The sequence below is a fragment of the Mastomys coucha genome, unplaced genomic scaffold (assembly GCF_008632895.1).
Source record: "Mastomys coucha isolate ucsf_1 unplaced genomic scaffold, UCSF_Mcou_1 pScaffold6, whole genome shotgun sequence".
NCBI classification, from domain to species: Eukaryota; Metazoa; Chordata; class Mammalia; order Rodentia; family Muridae; genus Mastomys; species Mastomys coucha.
Window position 1 is genome coordinate 73,754,075 of NW_022196912.1, and position 21,430 is coordinate 73,775,504.

The window sequence follows — 21,430 nt, forward strand, 5'->3', positions numbered from 1 at the left end:
AAAAAAAAAAAAAAAAAAAAAACCTTTTAAAACATTTTGTTTTGTTTTTGTTTGACACAGGGTTTCTCTGTGTAACCTGGGCTGACCTGGAACTCACTCTATAGACCAGGCTGACCTCAAACTCACAGAGATCCACCTGCCTGTGCCTCCTGAGTATTAAAGGTGTGCACCACCACTGTCCAGCATTTACTCAAAATTTGTATCTGAGTATAGCCAAAGGTCTATGAAGGCTGCTTAGTGAAAATAAAAATAACATTTGTAATTTTCTTCCCTTTTCATTTTCCATAGTAGCTAGCTGTGCTAATTTACATCCTAGCATTACACAAGGGAACAAGGGAAGTAATGACGGGACATTGTGAAGAACATTTGTTTTATGCCTGGCAGTGGTGTCGCACGCCTTTAATCCCAGCACTTGGGAGGCAGAGGCAGGTGAATTTCTGAGTTCGAGGCCAGCCTGGTCTACAGAGTGAGTTCCAGGACAGCCAGGGCTATCAAAAAACAAAATAACAAAAAAATGTTTTGTTTAATACACACACACACACACACGCACAGACGCATACACATTAATCATATATGATACACTGGCCATCCAAAGCACTCCAAGGTAATATGTTATAGCTTTGTTTGCGTTTTCCTGTGCAGTGTTGAGCATTCCAGTGCTGTTAGAGCTTTGTTTGCATCTTCCTGTGCAGTGTTGAGCATTCCAGTGCAGAGCATGTTTTCATGCCCATTTGGTCATTTGTATTCCTCAACTGAGAAATGTCTACACAGTCCTAGCCATTTTCTTTTTCTTTTTTTATTTATTTATGTGTATGAGTATACTATAGCTGTACAGATGGCCGTTAGCTATCGTGTGTGGCTGCTGTTGATCTCAGGACCTCTGCCGGCCCCGCTCACTCGGGCACTAGAAGAGGGCGTTCGATCTCATTACGGATAGTTGTGAGCCACCATGTGGTTGCTGGGATTTGAACTCAGGACCTACGGAAGAGCAGTCAGTACCCTTACCCACTGAGCCATCTCGCCAGCCCAGCCCTAGCCATTTTTAATCAGGCTGTTTTCTGCTACTAACTTGTAGGAGCTCTTTTTTTCCCCAATATTTATTTTTACGTGCATTGGTCTTTTGCTCACATGTATGTCTGTGTGAGAGTATGGGATGTTGTGGAACTGGAGTTACAGACAGGTGTGAGCTGCCATGTGGGTGTTAGAAGTTGAACCCAGGTCCTGAAGAACAACCAGTGCTCCTAACTCTGAGCCATCTCTCCAACCCTATAGGAGGTCTTTTTAAGAAAATAATGTTTGGGGCTGGCGAGATGGCTCAGCAGTTAAGAGCACTGACTGCTCTTCTGAAGGTACCGAGTTCAAATCCTAACATCCACATGGTGGCCCACAACCATCCGCAATGAGATCTGGTGCCCTATTCTGGTGTGGTCTAAAGACACCTACAGTGTACTTAGATATAATAATAAATAAATCTTTTTTTTAAAAAGAGAATGTTTTGGCAATTTTATATATGTATATAATGTATTTGGAGCATACTGAGCCCACATTCCTCTCTTATCTTTTTTGCTCTTCAACCCTTCTTCCCAACACCACCCCTTTATTATAGGTCTTTTTAAAATTACCCACTCGGGCTGGAGAGATGGCTCGACCTTCCAGAGGTCCTATTCCCAGCAACCACATGGTAGCTCAAAACCATCTGTAATGGGATCCAATGCCCTCTTCTGGTGTGTCTGAAGACAGCAATGGTGTACTCATATACATAAAATAAATATTTAAATTAACCACTCAGTCGAATTAGGATTGTTCCTACACACATGGATCATGGGCAACTTACCTGTCTGTGGCCACTGCCCAGTGAGTTACAGATGCTCTATATTATCAAATACTTGCAATATTGTCTTTCAGTCTACTCAGCTGCTTATCTACTTATCTTCAAGACCTTGATCACTCAGTTTCTCAGGTTGTTTATCTTTCCTTCTTCTGTGCCCTGTGTGCTCAGGGTGTGACAGCAGAGATTATCACTGTGACTAATTTTATGCTTTTTCTCATTCTCTTCTAAAAAACTCAGGGTAATTTTGTTGTTTTGTAGCAGAGCTTAATGGGATCTCTCCTCTCTCTCTCTCTCTCTCTCTCTCTCTCTCTCTCTCTCTCTCTCTCTCTCTCTCCCTCTCTCCTTTTGGTTTTTGAGGGGTTTTTTTTTGGGGGGGGGGAGTGTGTTCTGAGACAGGGTTTTTCTCAATGGCCCTAGTTGTCCTAGAGCTCACTCTGAAGACCAAGATGACCTCAAACTCAGACCCTCCAGACTCCAGAGCACTGATATTAAAGGCATCCACCACCACCATCAGCACCTGGCTAAGGGAAGTCTTATGTAGCTGAGTATGACCTTGAATTTCTAACCTCCCAGCCCCCACCTCCTGAATGCTGGGATTGTGTGCACACTGCCACCATGGCATTTATACATTCCTGGCGATGGAATTTAGAGCTTCATGAATACTAGGCAAGTAACCACACTCATAAGATGAATTTTTCAGTTTCTCTATTGAAGTCCAAAGACTTAAATCCATCTTAGTTGACTGCTGTATATAGTATCAATGTAATGTCTAACTTTACTCTCGCATTTGGGTATTATTTTCCTAGCATCTTAGAAAAGATGTGCTGCTTAGATTTGTCAACTTGACAAAAGCTACAGTCATACAGGAAGAGAAAACTTCAGATGGGAAAATGCCTTCATTAGACTAACTTGTAAGCAAGTCTGTGGGACGTTCCCTTGACTAATGACTGATGTAGGAGGTTCCAGCCCACTCTGAGCAGTACCACCACTGTGCAGGTTGTCCTGGGTTCTATAAGATAGCGGGCTGAGCGAGCCATGAGGAGCAAGCCCGTAAACATCACTCCTCCATGGCTTCTGTTTCAGTTCCTGCCTTCAAGTCCTGACTTGACTTCTCTCAGTAGATTGTGGCTCAGGGCATGTAAGTCAAACAAACCCTTTCCTGCCCAAGTTGTTCGTGGCCATAGTTTTTATCACAGCAATGGAAACCTTAGCCTTTTTGCTACTTCCTTTTTTATCATTTTTTTCTACTTTTGTTTTGGAAAGGCCTTTACCAGAAGTTCATAAATGTAACCTAATATTTTCTGTGGTACTTTATGGTTTTAACTTTATATGTAAACCTTTTAAGTTTGCTATATAACCTCAACAAAAAGCATATTCAGTTTTCTTTACCTCTTGACTAACCTAACCCTTGTTTCTACTAAAGTTTCCTTTTGGCTACAATTAACAAAACATACATTGACTAATGAACTAAGCATGTAGTTCTCAAAAAGATGATGTACAAGTGATCAATGAGCATATGAAAAAGTCTTAACACTGGTCAGAAGAGTGCTGTAAATTAAAATCACCCTGAGATTGTGTCTTACCAGGCAGAATAGCACTCATTTTCTTTTTTTTTTTTTGGTTTTCCCAGACAGGGTTTCTCTGTGTAGCCCTGGCTGTCCTAGAACTCACTCTGTAGACCAGGCTGGCCTCGAACTCAGAAATCCACCTGCCTCTGCCTCCCAAGTGCTGGGATTAAAGGCGTCTGCCACCACTGGCCAGTAATAGCACTTTTTTTAAAAAAACAATAAATCCTATTTAGGCTGTGAACAAAATGGTGGTGCTGGGAACTTAGACTTGCCCAGCCAGAAATCAACCTAAGTTTCATCAACAGAAGGGATAGAAAATTGATATGAGGCTAGAGAGATGCTCAATGGTAAGAGTACAAACTGCTCTTGAAGAGGACCTCAGTTCCCAGCACCCACACTGGGCAGCTCTCAAGCATCTCTAACTCAAGTTCCAAGGGATCCAATGCCCTCTTCTGGCCTACTACACTCTCATGAAGCACATAACTCCTCACTCAGGAGTGTACACACACAAACACACACACACACATCTCTAATATTCTTTGACACTAGAGTTACCAAATTCATATTTAAACTAATCTATATTTCTTTTTTTTTAAGATTCAGTTATTATATGTAAGTACACTATAGCTGTCTTCAGACACTCCAGAAGAGGGAGTCAGATCTTGTTATGGATGGTTGTGAGCCACCATGTGGTTGCTGGGATTTGAACTCAAGACCTTTGGAAGAGCAGTTGGTGTTCCTAACTGCTGAGCCATCTCTCCAGCCCACTAATCTACATTTCACTTTGATTAAATCAATGGAGGTCTCAAGGACTGAAATCTATTAAGATAAACTTTCAAGCAAATTAGACAGTAATGCATGTATTTATATATACATATATACACAATGTATAAATGAAATCCTTACATAAGCATATGAATCCTCTCAATAGAAATAAATTATAAGCAATATAATAAAAATTAAGCTTAATTTAACACAGTGCCTTTTTTTTTTAAATAACTAAAACAGATTTATAGTTCAACAAATTTTGGTCATTTGAATACAAACTATTCTGATTGGTGCATATTTTCTTATACAGCAATTCAACACACCCTGAGTTTCACTTCCCAACTGATAGTCAAATGCTTATCACTCTATGGAAATAAAGATGTTTAAAATGAAGAGCCTTGCATTTTGGTGTCTAGTTCTTTGAAATCACTCTGTACAGTTCAGTTAGTCTCTGTCCCAGTCAAAGGACCTGTATCTACTTTGATTTGACTTTGCGACTCTGGTGAGAACAATTTGCTTCAACGAAGATAGCCAACGATGAGGTGAAATCAGGATGTGCAATGCTCTGCCCAGGACTCGCCACCTCACTCTACAGCTTCTGTATCATCACCTGAAATTTGCCTGAAAAAAGGAACAGAACCATTCTTTGACTTTCAGGTGTAAGGAAAACAAGCATATTCACTTCCATTTGGGAAGTAGTTTCACTCAAAGAACTTGCTATGTCAGAGGTCTTTTCACAGTCCTTAAGATATTCAATAAAGTGTATTCCACTGCATAATTATCTGCTTTATGAGGAGGTGTCTTTCCTACATCCTAGGTCTGTTTCTGTATCTCTGTTTCCTTTCTCTCTCTCTCTCCTCTCTCCCCTGCCCTTTCTCCACTCTTTCTCTGTTTTGAGAAGGGTCTCACTATGTAGCCTGGCTTGGGTATGTTGACCAGATCAGGCAAGCTTCAAACTCACTGAGATTGGCCTGCTTCTGCTTCCTGAGTGCTGGGATTGAAGGTGTGAGTCATCATGCCTGGTGATTCTGGGTATTTCATTACTAATTTGTCGGTAGGCAGAAAAGTAATACAGTAAAATTCAACTCAATTGTATTCTTGGTTAGTAGCTTGAGTGAGACGATAAATACATTATTACCAAGATAAATGTGAGATAAAGGACAGCAAACGGGCAGTGGTGGCACACGCCTTTAATTCCAGCACTTGGGAGGCAGAGGCAGGCAGATTTCTGAGTTCAAGGCTAGCCTGGTCTACAGAGTGAGTTCCAGGACAGCCAGGGCTACAGAAACCCTGTCTTGAAGAAAAAAAAAAAAACGAAGAAAAACTAAAAAAAAAGGACAGTAAACTCAAAGTGTGAACATTTTTAGTTTCCTCTAGGTTTAAAAGAGAAAGATGATATGTATATGTAAGATAAATAAGTTGAACTTACAGGCAGGCATTGAAGAGACTTCAGCTGTTACTATACTTTTTATTCCCAAGTTTGACAAGCCACCTCTGATTAAGCCACATGTAAATGCTAGATACTGAAAAGAAGAAAAAAAAAGGAAGGCTTTACTAAAACAGTGAAGCTACCGATAAACATGGAGCTGCGTTAAGCTATGGTGATCATCACTAAACCTCTGCTGTGTTCATGGGGGAACGGAAGAAGGGATGACAGGAGGTGAGAGCAGGCTCAAAGGGCAAGGGGAGGAGGAGTGGTGAAGCTGCCTTTAATCCCAGCACTCAGGAAGCAGAGGCAGGCGGATCTCTGTGAGCTGGAGGCCAGCTAGGTAGGTCTACAGAGTGAGTTCTAAGACAGTCAGAGCTACATATTGAAACCCTGCCTCAAAAAAAACAAAACAGAAAGGGGTGTGAAAAGCCAATGGTTGGTACACACCTGCACTACAACTACACCTGCACTACAAATGCACCTGCAATGTCAACTACTCAGGCTAAGGCAGGAACAGCATTTCTTAAGGCAAGAACTGGAGGCCAACCTGAGCAACATATAGGGAGTCCACACACCACACAACTTCTACTGAAAAAGAAAGGAGCAGCATAGAGATGGTGAAACAACTGTTAGAGTTAAGTCTAACTGCAACCAAAGCACACAACATGCCATGCACAGGGATCTAATTAGACCCTTGCAGTGCAACACTTAACCAGTTCTTTCTCTATCACTTTAGCGTTCTCAGTTTCTTGCCTGTTTCTCCTTTCTATATCAATGTGGCTGACTAATCAAAGATCTCTCTGCTTCCTTTTCCTTTTTTCACCTTTCTTTTCTTTTCGAGGCAAGGTTTCTCTGTATAGCCCTGGAACTCACTCTGTAGACCAGGCTGGCCTCGAACTCAGTAATCCACCTGCCTCTGCCTCCCAAATGCTGGGATTAAAGGTGTGCGCCACCACTACCTGACTCCTTTTTTCACCTCTGAGACAGTGTCTCATGTAGATCAGACAGGCCTCAAGCTCACCTTGTCTTTGTGCTTCTGTCTCCCAAGTACTGGGATAACAGGATTGTGCTACCATAGCCAGCTTCCTACAACCAAACATGGTAGCAAGAGTTTTCATTTCTTAAAAGCCCAGTTAAGGTATGTGGACGTGTTTTTGTTTTAATCCGGATGTGGGATAAGAGGCTGCTTCACAGCAGGGGATCATCATTTGCCTTGTGCGCTAGCAGGGGTGTGGTTCTGCCAGGTGCAGATAGTTTTTACATTTGGAATTCTGGGACCTTTTGAGAGGCTATAAATTCAAGAACCTGCTCTGCCCACTCCTAGTGGGGCGGGTGTTCCAGGAAGGCTGCTGCTCCTGCTTCCTGTTGCTTCTGTTTGTCAAGTGAGCACACAGAGAAAGGAGTTGGAGATACCTGATGATGAAGACTGGACTTGCCCAAAGGAACTTCCCATTGTCCCTAGTCAGCAGGAGGTAGTCTAAAGAAGTCTACATTCCTCTTGCCCTCTAATCTTTCTCTCCTACGTAGTGCTGGAAGGGACTAGGGTGGAATAAACATTTGAAGGGACGTAGAGGTATAAGAACCCAATAAAATAACTGAAAAAAAAAAATGCCAGCAAAGCATTTCATATTCTTTAAGACATACAGCCTAAGCCAGGTGTTGGCAGCACATTCACTGGCCTGCAGGGTGAGTGCCAGGACAGCCAGGGCTACACAAAGAAACCCTGTCTCAGACAAACACAGAAGTCTTACAGCACAGCTATAAAGCTGACACTTGCCTCTAATTCTAGCATGGAGAGACTCCATGAGGCAAGAGGGTTACTAGGAGTAGGAGACCAGCGTGGGCTATATGTTAGTGCTCTTAACTACTGAACCATCAATCTGATTCCCAGAAAAAAAATTTAACTTAATTCTCCAAAGCTGAAGAAACTAAGATATCCCAAAGTTAAATGAGAACTAAAAATAGTAAAATGTGATTAATAAAAAGAAAAATAGTGAAATACATATACTAACCATAAAAGCATCATAACTATACTCTATCTGCAAACAATTTCTGATATGTGAGGGAAATAAAAAAAGGGAGCAATATACTACATGAGACATGAAGGCAGAAGGCAGGCCATTTTTTATTATTGAGTAGGGGTCAGCACAAGGGAAGCAAACGAGGTAGTGGGCGAGAGAAGAAGCAATAAGGACAAAGTGTACGTGAAAGGAATCATGAAACCTATTTTGTAAGGTAATTTTAAAAATTAATAAAAAATTAACAAAAATTGAGGTATGAGCAAGTATTTACCAATACTTCCCTAGATATTTTAATTCTTTTGAAGGAACCCATATATTAAAATTGGTTATTTTGCCAGACACGGTGACATAGGCCTTTAATCCTAGCACCCAGGAGGCAGAGGTAGAGGATCTCTTTTGAGTCTCAGGCCTGCTTGGCCTACATAGCAAGTTTCAGACTAGCCAGGCTACACAGCGAGATCTTGCCTCTCCTCCAAAAAACAAACAAAAAAAAAAACAAAATAAGCCCTAAACCCTGAAATTTGTTATTTTTGTTAGTCCATCTGTTTATTCATTGATGCCTCTGTGAAATTAAAGCCTAGAATACAGATATACTTAATGTAAAATAAACTTTTAGAAAAAATGACAATTATATTTCTTAAATATTTTAGCCTACCAAAGATGATGAAAACTCTGAGGTAACTAATTCTGCACAGGTAATGTCTGCAAGTTTGAGCATCTTTACTGAGGCAACCACATCAGATTAAGGAATGAGAAGCAAGTCTACACTCAGAAGTCATGTTTCTCTTATTGGTCTCTACTGCCTTGCTCAGATACACAGGAGCTGATGGTCAACATGTTTTCTGTTGCAGAGAAAATGGCTTAAACAAAATGGTATAAGTAAAATTACTATTATTAAAGTGGTTTATTAAATACAGTTTTAACTTGGATTTTTAACATGTGGGTTAAGAAAAAAGAGAGGAAGCTAGAGAGTTGGTTCAAGGGTTAAGTGCACTTATTATTCATTCGATTCCCAGCACATGCAAACTCACCACCTCCTCAGGCATCAGGCACACATATGGTGCACGATAAAAAGGAGGCAAAAACACTTGTACACATAATAAGCCGAGCTGTGTTGGTGCACGTCTTTAATCCCAGTGCTTGGGAGGCAGAGGCAGGCGGATTTCTGAGTTCGAGGCCAGCCTGGTCTACAGAGTGAGTTCCAGGATACCCAAGGCTACACAGAAAAACCCTGTCTCAAAAACAAAAACAAAAAACAAAACAAAAAAAAGAAATAAAAAATAATAAACTAGGGAAAAATGATCTGCTTTTTAAAAAGGTTACTTAAGAACATGTACTTGGAACTGAAGAGATGGCTCATTAACTGCTCTTCCAAAGGTCCTGAGTTCAATTCCCAGCAACCACATCGTGGCTTACAACCATCTGTAATGGGATCCAATGGCCACTTTTGGTGTGTCTGAAGATAGCCACAGTATACGCATATTCATAAAATAAATAATTCTTTAAAAAAGGAGGGTGCCCACAAACTTCTCTTTCCTTAAAGAAAAAAAAGAGAACATGTACTTAAGAACTCAGGCTTCTCAATGAATTGCTAAAATTACTATGTTTAATTTGAATCTGCTGTGACTGATTTTGTAATTTTTCCCTGTAATTCCTGTTTTCAGTACAAAACCAAATTCCATTAAATACCTTGGATGCATGTTCTAAATACTGTTTTCCTGCAGACAGCTGAATAAGTAGTCGAAATTTGTTGTCCTGAAGTACATATATGCCCTGTTTCAGAAATACAAAAGGAGAATCAAATTCAGTGTAGCCTGGAGTCCTTACAACTTACCTCACCCTAGGCAGGTGAGGTTCCCCCTGTCTGTGATTCCATCACGGAGTCAGCTTGGAGCTACAGATCGAATCTCTGTTTAGATAAGTAGGTAAGTAGGTGAAGCAATCAATCAATCAATAGAATATAAACCAACCACTGTATACCCAAGCAAGTCTCTCTCTCTCTCTCTCTCTCTCTCTCTCTCTCTCTCTCTCTCTCTCTCTCTCTCTCTCTCTCTCTCTGTGTGTGTGTGTGTGTGTGTGTGTGTGTGTGTGGTTTTTTTGAGACAGGGTTTCTCTGTCTCAAGGCGTGTGCCACCACCGCCTGGCTAGCAAGTCCCTTTTTCAAGATTTATCTTTTTTTAAAAAAAGAATTATTTATTTTATGTCTATAAGTACACTGTAGCTGTCTTCAGACATACGAGAAAAGGCCATTGGACCCCACTACAGATGGTGAGCCACCATGTGATTGATGGGAATTGAACTCAGGACCTCTGGAAGGTTGAGCCATCTCTCCAGCCAGGATTCATCTTTTCTGAATTGTTTGTGTATGTCTTTATGTCTGTATGGGAATGTCTAAGTCAGTGTAGCTGCTTACTGAGATGAGAAAAGATGTAGGTTCCCCTGGAGCTAGAATTACAGGCAGTTGTGAACACCTGACATGGATACTGGGCACTGAACTTAGGTCCTGTTAGAGTAGAACAAGTTCTTAACCACTGAGATATCTCTCCAGTCAAACCAAAGCATGTTATTTAAGAATTAAGTGTGTTCTATGAATCAGACTTTAGAAATTATTCTATGGACATAAATTTAATATGATTCTGAATACCACCTCACATCTGAATACCACCATTCGTCCAAATGATAAAGAGTCAATCCTAAACCAATTACTCTAACATATGCTACATTCTAAAGATTTTTTTCCCCCAGTTTTGACAGTTTTATTGGGAAATAGGCCTTAGAAAAGAAGACCCATCTGATCACTTCTGGCCAGTGGAATGAAGAACTGTGTACAAGGACCCTTCAGTAATGCTAAAAGGACCCTGGTTTGTCCATCTCTATTCAAAGACCCAGGCACGGCACAAACATGTAGTCAATGAGTTATTCAGGCTTAAGCCACAGACTGATCTCTTTCTCAACACTTTTTACTTAATCCCTGCCATGAATGATGTTCCTGACAACTTGAATTCAGAAAAATCCCTCAAATGGTATGTGCCTATAAGAACATTGCCAGAGAGTTATATTTTCTTTATAAAGATAAACTTATTTTTATTTATATGAGTACGCTGTAGCTGTCTTCAGACACACTAGAAAAGAGCATCAGATCCTATTAGAGATTGTTGTGAACCAACATGTGGTTGCTGGGAATTGAACTCAGGACCTCTGGAAGAGCAGTCAGTGCTCTTAACTGCTGAGCCATCTCTCCAGCCCTGAGTTATTTTATTTTTAATTATGTGTTTATAAGTATATGTGTATGTCTACACACTGATTCCCAAAGAAGCCTGACACACTGAATACTGGAGCTGGAATTTCTGGAGGCTATAAGACACTTGCCATGGGTGATGGGGATAAAACTCAAGTCGTCTGCAAGAGCGATCGATACATGCACTTAACCACTGAGCCACCTTTCTAGCCCCCATTTGCTACACTTTAAATTTTAACACAACTTATGAAACTAGAAGAAAGAAATAGCTATAGTTACTGATAACTGCTGCTTTATCCTTATTTACTTCACCCTACTAGAGATAAAGACTGACATCTCAATAACATTAGAAGAATATAAAGTTTATTTAAAAAAAATTCTAGTGGGCTGGTAAGAAAGATGACTCAGCTATTAAAATTACTTGCTGCCCTTGAAAAAGGGCCAGGCTTAGCACCCGACATGGACACTGAAGCTCACAGCCTTTTGTAACTCCAGTTGCAAGGGATCTGACCTTATTCTGGCCACTGAATGCACAAAGTGCTTTTATGTATGCAGGCACATACATAAAAATAAATCCTCAAAATAATCTAATTTAAATAATAAATTAAGGGCCAGCAAAGATAACTCAGTGTGTAAAAGCACTGTGCACAAGCCCCACAATCTGAACTGGATCCCTGGAACCTATGGTAGAAAAACAACTCCTGAAGCCATGCTCTAACTTCACTGTGCCAGCAAGCAACCGCATTCATACACATCACACACAGTAATAGCAAAGTAAATAACTGACACAACAGACATTCACATTTAGTGACTTTTAAAAAATAGGTCTTAAAAATAACAGCACAAATACCTGATGATTTGTCCTTAGATTGTCAATTTGTTTCTTGAATACTGTAGTCCAAAAATCTTTACATATGAACTTCATGATGTCTAATTCATCCTTGAACCTTGCAGTATCTTTCGTAAACCTAAGAAGATCAACTAGAAGTAATATGATATATTTCTTTCAAAGAAAACAAAGAAGGAAACTTTTTTCTTACTCTTCCTTAAGAGGGGCAAATTATTAACTAATTTCTAAATACTACTTGCACTAAACATTTATTTACAGTCATACAGTGATAAACACCCAGGGAAGACAATCTCATCTCAGTGCATTTGGAGCCTTTATATAATTATGGAGCTCAAGAGCCTATTAGTTATCAGGCAGCCATACTTCCAATTACACTTCCAACTACTGAATGAGCAACAGCAGAGACCCAGGAGAGTGGGGTGGTTTGGGCCTCTAATGCAAATTCTCTGGAGGCGGAACAAGCTCTTCACAGGTCTGAAGCCAACCTGGGCTACATGAGTTCCAGGGTGGGTTGGGCTACAGTATGAGACTCTATCTCAAAAAAAAAAAAAAGGTGATTGTATTATTTTTTATGTAAAATTTACCTAATATAAATTCAACTATTTATATATTCAGAAAAGAATAAAAAAAAAAAAGTGATCCAGCCAGGTGAGGTAATGGTGGCGTGCCTTTACCAAGCACTCAGCACTCAAGAGGCAGAGGCAGAAGGATCTTTGTGAGTTGTAGGCCAGCCTGATCTACAGAGTGCCTTCCAGAACAGCCAGGGCTACACAGAGAAACCCTGCCTTAAAAATCAAACAAACAAAAAAGCAAAACCAAACCAAAACAAAACAAACAAACAAAAAAACCTGGCCCATTGACACACATTTCTATGCCTATGCAGTTAAAACAAAATTCCATTTAGATTTTAAAAACCTACTAAGCTGAAAGCAGAGAATGCAATGAGACTGCAAAGAGGTATCTCAGTACACTAGTATTTTCATTAAAAAGTTACACGTGTCTGAGAGGCCTTCCTCAACGGCAGCTGGGCACAGTAGAGAGCAGCTGGAACCCCAGTCCTCAGGGCCTGACAAAAAGAGTGATTAGGTCTGCAGCCTTCCAGGTCACACAGCAAGGCCATGGCCATAGACAAAATAAGAAAACCAGAATAACAATTTAACTAAGACCAGGTCTAAAGAGAATTTTATTTCCTGTAGTGGAACTCAGGGCCTTGTGCATGCAAAACACATGATCTACTATTGCTATACCAGGAATCTCTTAATAATAATTTTCAATCTACTGACTATAAAATAAAAATTAAAAACTGGGAATTAAAATGTGTTCTCTGCAATGATTTGAAATGGATCTTCTATGTTCATAACCTACCTAGAAGAAAATTTTCAAATCCATACTGCTCACCTTTCTATCAATCCTTGTCCCACTCGAAACCCCATGTTCTCCAGCTTAGTAATGCACCGTCCATTTTCCTATTAAAACAAAACAAAACAAAAAGCAGTTTTGAATACTCTTAGATTCTAAGCCATCTGTATTTTAAAACAGAAATATAGAAATCAGAGGGCAGGAAGATGGCTCAGCAAGCACAAGTACTTTACCACCAACCCTGATGACTTACTGTATGGGGCAGGGGGTGGGCAAGCCATGGCACAGGTGGAAGGAAGAGGACACTTTCTGAGCGTTAGTTCTCTCTTCCCATCATGTGAGTCCCAGGAACTCAACAATTCTTAACAGCCCCAAACGTGTCTCACATGTATGTGTGTGTGTGTGTGTGTGTGTGTGTGTGTGTGTGGTGTGTGCTCACAATTCACACGTGGGAGTCACAGGACAAACTGTTTGGGCTGCTTTGCCACTTCCACCGTGTGCGTCCCAGGAATCCAGCTCAGGTTCGCAGGTGTGGCAGAAAGCACCTTTATCAGTGGAGTCTTCTGCTAGTATATACAGTGACAATTCTGAAATGCTAAAGTCTAAGTTCAAGATGGCACTCACACAGGCACACAGACATACATACATGTTTGAATGAAGGTACACCACTTAGGGATAATGTCCCCCACAGAGACACAGACTATCTAACAAAAACATCAGTGCCAAGTGTGGGAAACCTCTCTACTGTTGCTAAAGGGAGTTCAAGAGATTCCCCCAAATAGTACAGGCCCTTGTCTTTGGCTGCCTCCCAGAATTTAAAAGTAAGACCCTACTGCTAAAGACACAACACACTTCATGAAGACTAGCTACCACTACCACAGTATCCAAAAGTGGTATGCTAACTGCCAAAGGAGAAAAGCAATTAACAGTCCTCCCCAGCTGTGATGCCTATGATCCATCACAATGGCCAGAATGGGTAGAATGTCCCCAAGAGTAAAATGGTGTCACTTATTTCTTGGGGGTAACCTGCAGTCATCTAATTGGACATAAGGCCTGTTCAAGAGGAAAGAATCCATGCCTGGTACTATCAACCAACCGACTGTGGCTGAAGAGATCATGAATCCTAGAGGGGAATCTACCACTGCCACTTCCCTAAACCATTATAACTTCTGACTGCATTCTAAATGCTTGTCCCTCTATCCACAGATAAGTGTAGAGACCATTACGGAAACCCATAACAGGTAAAATAGAGAAACCAACTGACTGTAAGGTGCCCACTGCCAATTAATACATCTATACTACAACCCCTATACATAAGGTTCAGGAAATATATCAGAATGGGGGAGGGCAGAAAAATGGTAAGACCCAGAGGACCAGAATGACTGTGCCTCCTGTAGATGATAGGGAAGCTGCACTCAAACTCTGAACAGTATAATCACCTAAACAAGACCTATACAACGGGGGCTGGCGAGATGGCTCAGTGGATTAAGAGCACCAACTGCTCTTCCAAAGGTCCAGAGTTCAAATCCCAGCAACCACATGGTGGCTCACAACCACCCGTAATGAGATCTGACACCCTCTTCTGGTGTGTCTGAAGACAGCTACAGTGTACTTACATATAATAAATAAATCTAAAAAATAAAAAAAAAAGACCTATACAACGACACCAGTTGACAGGCTAACAAAGATAAGGGATATTTCATGAGGCCCCACCACTAAATGAAGAGATGAGCAGTTAATGACTGCAGAGAGAGGGAGAATCGGTCTTCTTCAGGGAAGAGTCCAGCATAGGTTATTCAATCCACATACACATACAAACAACACTAAAGGGACTCAATAGGCTACATTTGTGTGCATGTATGTGTGACAATAATAATTAAGAGCAGGTCATGGATTTGAAAGAAGGTGGGGACATGGGATAAGTTGGGAGAGAGGAAAGGAGGATGGACATGATTGACTACAGTACTAATGCATGAAATTCTCAAAAAATAAAATCTTAAGTTAAAAGAACAAAAGGAAAAAAGAAGGCACTAAATAGAGGTACCTCCCATGCTCATTCATGGCTTAGAATATATTCTATGAAAGCCACTACCAAAATTGTAACAACATCTCCACAGAACTAGGCAAAGCAAACCTGAAACTTGCACAAGATCCTGAATGAAACTGAAAAAGAAAGAAAGAAAAGGGAAGGGCATGACTGTCTTAGGGATGGTGGAGGAGATTTACTGCAGGTGAAGGAGAGCATAGCCAGCGGAGGGACCCCTGGGAGAGGCCAGAGGGAACAGGACCCTGAGCTGGGCCATGTGAGGAGAAGGGGAGGGGAGAGGGGAGAGCCAGACCAAGAGGCCCAGAAGGTTATGGGTGGACCAGAAAAGGCCACATAGCCAAAATGATTGGTCTATAAAGGGAAGAGCCTCTGAAGGAAGAGCAGCCCAAACGCTGGGCTGCAGTTTAGGGCAGGGGACTGGGTATGCCAGCCATCCCTGTAACAGGTAGGGATGGCAGGGACAAATCCTGAGCAGAAAGAGTAATGCTGGAGATATCCCAATATCTGATTTTTATATCACACTCCAGAGCTACAGTAACAAAACAGCATGATACTGGCACAAACACACAGACCAATCCCACAAACAAACTCACACAGCTGCAGCTGATTTTTCATAAAAGTAGCAAAACCATACATTGGTGAACAAAGTTGGTGATGGCTCAATGACAGATCCTAACCTAGTGCATGTCAGGCTCTGGGGCCAGGTGTGGTAGTACACACCAGTAGATCACACTCAAGAGGCCAAGGCAGGAGAATCATAAGTCCCTAGGTACAATCCCTGAAAAACTGGATGCTCATGGGTAGAAGAATGAAACTAGATCTTTCACTCTGCACAAAAAGTTCAAATGTATCAGGGACCTTAAGGTGAAAGTCTGAAACTTTGAAATTGCTAAAGTAAAATACTCTAAGATATAACCAGAGACAAGAACTTTCAGAAAAGAATTCCAGTAGCATAGGAACTAATCTTAAGAACTGACAAGTGCGATCATGCAGGATTTCTGCATAACAGTCAGCCAAGTGAAGAGACTAGAGGAAGAAAAGAAGCTCTGCTAAGTAGGTATCCGACAGGGGATTCCTGAAAGGAACCGTATAGGCTCAGGACCCCAAGACCAAGGTCTTAGACCAAGATCTCAGCACAAAGGAGCCTTACTTGCCCCAGAGGGACAGAGGACAGGATAAGGGACAAAGACAAGAGATAGAGGAAGATAGAGAAGAGGGAAAGGGAACAAAAGAGAGGGGAGAAAGGGGGCAAGCGTGCAGGGGCATTTGTCCCAAAGCGGAATGGAGCACAGGACCCGTCTCTGGATAGAGGAGACAGATGTGGCACACAGGAAAACGGTGGTTTATAAAGGTACAAGAGGAAACCCCATGTTAGGATGAAGTAGTTAACTTTAATTCGGCATGTTAATTAGGTGAACCAAAGGGGTATTTGATTGCTGGACTTCATTCCTTGATAGATGGGCATCAGTAGTCAGCCTTAGGAAGGAGGATTGGCCAAATAAGGGAATAGGCCTTGGGGGCTAACTTTAGGAATGTAGTTTAACAGTTTTTAGCAAGGCAGAGGTAATAGGGAGAAGGGTTAGGACTACCAGAGCCATGCTTGGCAGGCTTAAGCTGGACAGAGTTCCTTCAATTGCTATCTTGAGTCTATAAAGACCTCAAAAAATATTTATTTTAAATTAAGCCCTAGGGGAAAATCTACTACTCTTGCTCTGCTAAATGGGCACAGTATTAAACTAATTCCTATTGAGTCACCTTTATATCCACAAATTAAGGCATCTCGAAAACCCTCACTAGAGAGGTTCCTGTTTGTAGAGATGGTGACTAACACAGAGACTCACTCTGGTCACCAGGAGACTGCATATTGCTCAGCACTACACAGGACATCTATATCAGATACCCTCCCCCTTTAAGAGTAAGGAATCATTGCAGAAGAGGAAGCAGAAAGATTATAAGAAATGCCACATCCAACTTCTCCACCCAGTAAGTCTCCATACAGGAAGACTGTATGAAGGGAAGTAGCCAGAAAGACAAATCAGCTAAGGCTCTAGCTCCAAGTCTTTAGATATGGAGTGGACTTCTTCCCCTCAACAAGGAAACTTCTCTTTGCAACAGACTAAGACCATCACAGAAAAACACAACAGTTCAAAATGCAGAGTGGAAGAGCCCAGTCTCACATGACACATCTACAACACAACTCCCGCACCTAAGACTCAGAGAACATCGACGAGGGTGGGAAAGTAAGATTTTAAGAGCCAGACCAACAGGAAGTTTGCTGTGAGACTGTGTCTCTGAGAAATGTCAGAAGCTACCCCCGTGAAGTCTCCCCAACATGGCTGCCTAATATGACCTGAATAAAGAGGACACCAGGAGACATGCTAACATGGAAGAGGGAAGGCTCACAAGGCGTCAACCCCAGATGAAGAACTACAGGTGACTAAGGAGTCCTGAGAGCAGGAGAAACAACCTATTGTAGAATTATCCAGGAACATATTTATTATCAGGAAACACAGTTTTACACAAAAGTCAAATCCTATGATTTATCACCCATGTCCAAAAGGAATGAAGAGCAGGAAAGGGATCACTTCACTTACTCTTCCATGGCACAGTTCACCACTGAGGAGAGCAAGGCTGGAACTCAACAAAGGAGCCGTGGATGAATTACTTTCCAGCTTGCTCATTCACAGGCTAGCTAGCTTTCTTATAGAGCCCAGGACTACCTTAGTAGGGATGGTGCCACCCACAATGGACTGGGCTCTCCTGAATCAACTAAAAACAAATTCCCAACAGACATATCCACAGCCCAGTCTAATCTAGGCAATTCCTCAATACAGGCTTGAAACTCGGATAACTCTAGGCTGTGTCTAGAGTTAATTAGGACAGCCAGTAAAGGCAGATTATAGCCAATCCTAATTTAATTCCCAGGACCCACGAGGTGGAGAGAACCGATTCCTGAAAGTTGCCCTTTGACATGTATGTCCATAGCACATAGGTACATAAGCACAAATAATATATATTTTTAGAATGACATATAATCCTGTCAAGAATCATGTGTATATAAGAGCACTGACTGCTCTTCCAGAGGTCCTGAGTTCAGTTCCCAGCAACCACCTGTAATGAATCGATGCCCTCTTCTGGTGTGTCTGAAGACAGCTACAGTGTACTCATATAATAAAATAATCTTTTTAAAAATTTAAATTTAAAAAATTATATAATATACACATATATATAACATACATATTATATATGTGCATGTATGTATGTGTGTATACCCAGATACACACACACACACACATGGATAAGAAAAACAAGTCAGCAGTTAAATCCACTGAGTGCCCTTTCAGAGGACCTTGGTTAAATTGCCAACAACCAATGGCTCACAACATGCAATTGCAGTCCTAGGGGATTTGATGACATTTTCTGGTCTTCTCATGTACCAGACACGCATATGGTGCACATACAAGCAGGAGAGAAAAAACAAACAAACACACAAATGAACAAAAATAAAATTCATTCACAGAGGATAAGTAAAAATTTTAAAATATATGTTTTTAAAATGAGGCAGACACTTGCAGCTGCTTCCATCACGTAGCACTGTGGAGCTTCTGCCTGATAGCCTGCCCCTTTTCCAAGTTATTGAAAGCTTTTCTCTTACTTTTCTTTTTTTTTTTTTAAAGATTTATTTATTTCATGTATATGAGTACACCACTGCTCTCTTCAGACACACCAGAAGAGGGCATTAGATCCCATTACAGATGGTTGTGTGCTACCATGTGGTTGCTGGGAATTGAACTCAGGGCCCCTGGAAGAGCAGTTGGTGCTCTTAACCGCTGAGCCATCTCTCCAGCCCCTCTCTTACTTTTCTTAGCTATTTCTTAGATAATGGCCAAAAGCAAGTCAGCTTTCCCTGGGACTCTGGGCTTTTTCACTATTTTGAAGCCCCCTGCCCACTTGCTATGTGCCTGTCTATTTCCACTGTAAACAGCACTGGTGTTCTCTCTCTCACTTTCGGTTCCCTTCTCCTGGCAGCAGCTGACACAGCTTGCCCGGCACGGTGTTTTTCTCTTAACAGCTAATATAACTACCCTGAGCTTAAAACAATAGCAGGGAACTAAGATACATGACTCAGCCTTTAAAAGCTCTGGCTGCTCTTCCAGAGGACCTGGGTTCAATTCCCAGCACCTACATGGCAGCTCACAACCATCTGTAACTTCAGTTCTGGGGGATCTGATGCCTTCTTCTAGCCTCCCCAGGCATAGATATGTGCATAGACATAGATACATACAAGTAAAACATCCATACACATAAAAACAATTCTTTTAATTAGAAGAAAAAAAGTCAATAAGACGGCTCACTGGGTAAAGGTGAACTCTTAGTTACCGAGACTAAGATCTGCACTGATCCCTGGAACCCACAGGACTGAAGTAGACAACTGACCCCAGCAAGTTCTCTCACCTCCACCTTTCTAACCTGCTGAGGGACCAGGAACAAAATCAGTACCCAGACAATACCCATACACACATAATAAAATAAATGTTTTAAAGATGTATTTATTTTATGTATATGAGCACACTGTCACTGACACATCAGAAAAGGGCACTGGATCCAAGTACAGATGGTTGGGAGCCACCACGGTGGTTAGTTCGGTCTAACCTACAGGGCGTCTACGTCCGCGGGGCGGGAGAGGAATGGAGGCAAGAGTCTCCGCAGGACCCCAGGGTGCGTGGCGGCACTCACCACTTCCCCCTGCTCGGCGGACTTGTATACGCCGGACACCATCTCGTTATGGAGAAGCAAAAACAACGCCTCGTCCGCCATTTCCCGCCGATCCCTGCAGCGCCGAGTTGGCTCCAATTAGTGCGGGACTCGAAGTTCCCGTTAGCCGGCGCGGGTGGCCCACGCCGCACGCTGCGCGCAGCGGCCTGCCCCGGTCCTGAGGCCGCGGAAGGCCGCTGTGGACCGCGCCCCTCCCCGGGGCCGCCGCCACTGGGCCCTTGAGACCTTAGGACAGCCTCACACACCCGGCCAGGACTAGAGCGCTGGGCGTGGAGCGTGAGCAACTTCCGGGCTGGGGTGAGCAACTTCCGGCGCCCTGCTCCGCGCTAGGTGGGCTGGTGCTTCCCCGAGCTGCCGCCCTGTGGCCCAGGCGCGCAGATAAGAGATGAGGCTCTTCTCCGGGATGAGGCAGAGTGGAAGGGCATAAGGCTAAGGGGGTCAAGAGCCAAGGGTCTGACGTGAAAGTCCGGCGTGGTGGTTCATGCATAGAATCCTAGCACCCTAGGAGCTGAAGCAGGAGGATTGCCTTGAGTTGGAGACCAGTTTAAATTAACAGAAAGAAACCTCAGTCAATTTTTTTTTTGGCCAGGTGGTTGGTGGTAGCGCAAGCCTTTAGTCCCAGGCCTCTGGATGCAGAGGCAGGCAGATCTCTGAGTTTCGAGGCCAGCCTAGCTCAATCTAACCTCAAACTTTGAGCTCCCTCAGCTTCTCGTGCGCAGCAATTAAAGGTTTCACATCACACCTGCTTCTAAGCTCTCCTCAGACTACAAATAGCTGGTCAGAATACGGTGGATTAAACGCAGTTTACAAAAAAACTAAAAAGCCATCTTGCCTTGGAAGATTTTGGGGAGTTGGATTTAAGGGACAATTAGGAGGGGTATAAGAACAAAAACCCACAAGACACACTTAAATAGGAAAATGTAGTCATTATGAGGACTAGGTAAAAATTGCTGGCAGAGGCTAGGCTGGTGTACAGAGCTAGTTTCTGGACAACCAGGGGTACACAAAGAAACCCTGCCTCAATAAAGCAGAAAAAAAGGCTGAAGATTTTACAGGTGTCACCCAAATGGTATACATAAGGATCTGTGCTAGAACAATTTCTACTGGTACAAACATGCATGCTTAGTTAAGCCACACTTTTTAAGATTCTTTAAATTTTTACTTGGTTTTGTTTAATACAGGGTCTCATCCTGTGTCAAACTGTATCAGCTGTATATCAGGGCTAGTCCTGAATTCCTGATCCCTCTGCCTCCAACTCCTAAATTCTAGAATTGCAGATGTACACTACTGCACCTGACCTTTACTTTTGTGTGGACATGGGGTCTCCTGTATGCTAAGCAAATATGTTGGTGTTGCTGAGACTGATTAGCTTGGTTGTGTTTGGTTGGTTGGTTGGTTTTGGCTTTGAGATCCAGCCTTAACTGGTGTCTTTTTTTTTTTTTTTTCTTTTTTGGTTTTTCGAGACAGGGTTTCTCTGTGTAGCCTTGGCTGTCCTGGAACTCACTCTGTAGAACAGGCAGGCTGGCCTCGAACTCAGAAATTC

At 42.1% G+C, this 21,430-nt stretch overlaps 1 protein-coding gene across 2 annotated transcripts; it reads right to left on the reverse strand.

Moving 5' to 3' along the window:
- Window positions 1–4,243: 4,243 nt before the first annotated feature.
- Trappc6b (trafficking protein particle complex 6B) lies at window positions 4,244–20,171 on the reverse strand. Of its 2 annotated transcripts, none has more exons than XM_031356629.1 (6): window positions 19,849–20,171; window positions 13,104–13,171; window positions 11,706–11,823; window positions 9,307–9,390; window positions 5,597–5,690; window positions 4,244–4,788 (listed from the first exon to the last, which is right to left on the reverse strand). In XM_031356629.1, the coding sequence occupies exons 1-6, from the start codon at window positions 19,927–19,929 to the stop codon at window positions 4,757–4,759; spliced, it is 477 nt and encodes a 158-aa protein (XP_031212489.1). In that variant the 5' UTR covers window positions 19,930–20,171; the 3' UTR covers window positions 4,244–4,756. The 2 variants fall into 2 exon arrangements, with proteins under 2 accessions (XP_031212489.1, XP_031212490.1); XM_031356630.1 differs by lacking the exon at window positions 19,849–20,171 and adding an exon at window positions 13,318–13,959.
- Window positions 20,172–21,430: the final 1,259 nt, after the last annotated feature.

Coding starts and splice junctions, on each gene's coding strand:
- Trappc6b (XM_031356629.1), bottom strand. CDS start 19,929: ATGGCGGACGAGGCGTTGTTTTTGCTTCTCCATAACGAGATGGTGTCC. Junction 13,172..19,848: donor CCGCCGAGCAGGGGGAAGTG/GTGAGTGCCGCC, acceptor TTGTTTTAATAG/GAAAATGGACGGTGCATTAC. Junction 9,391..11,705: donor ATCTAAGGACAAATCATCAG/GTATTTGTGCTG, acceptor TTTCTGAAACAG/GGCATATATGTACTTCAGGA.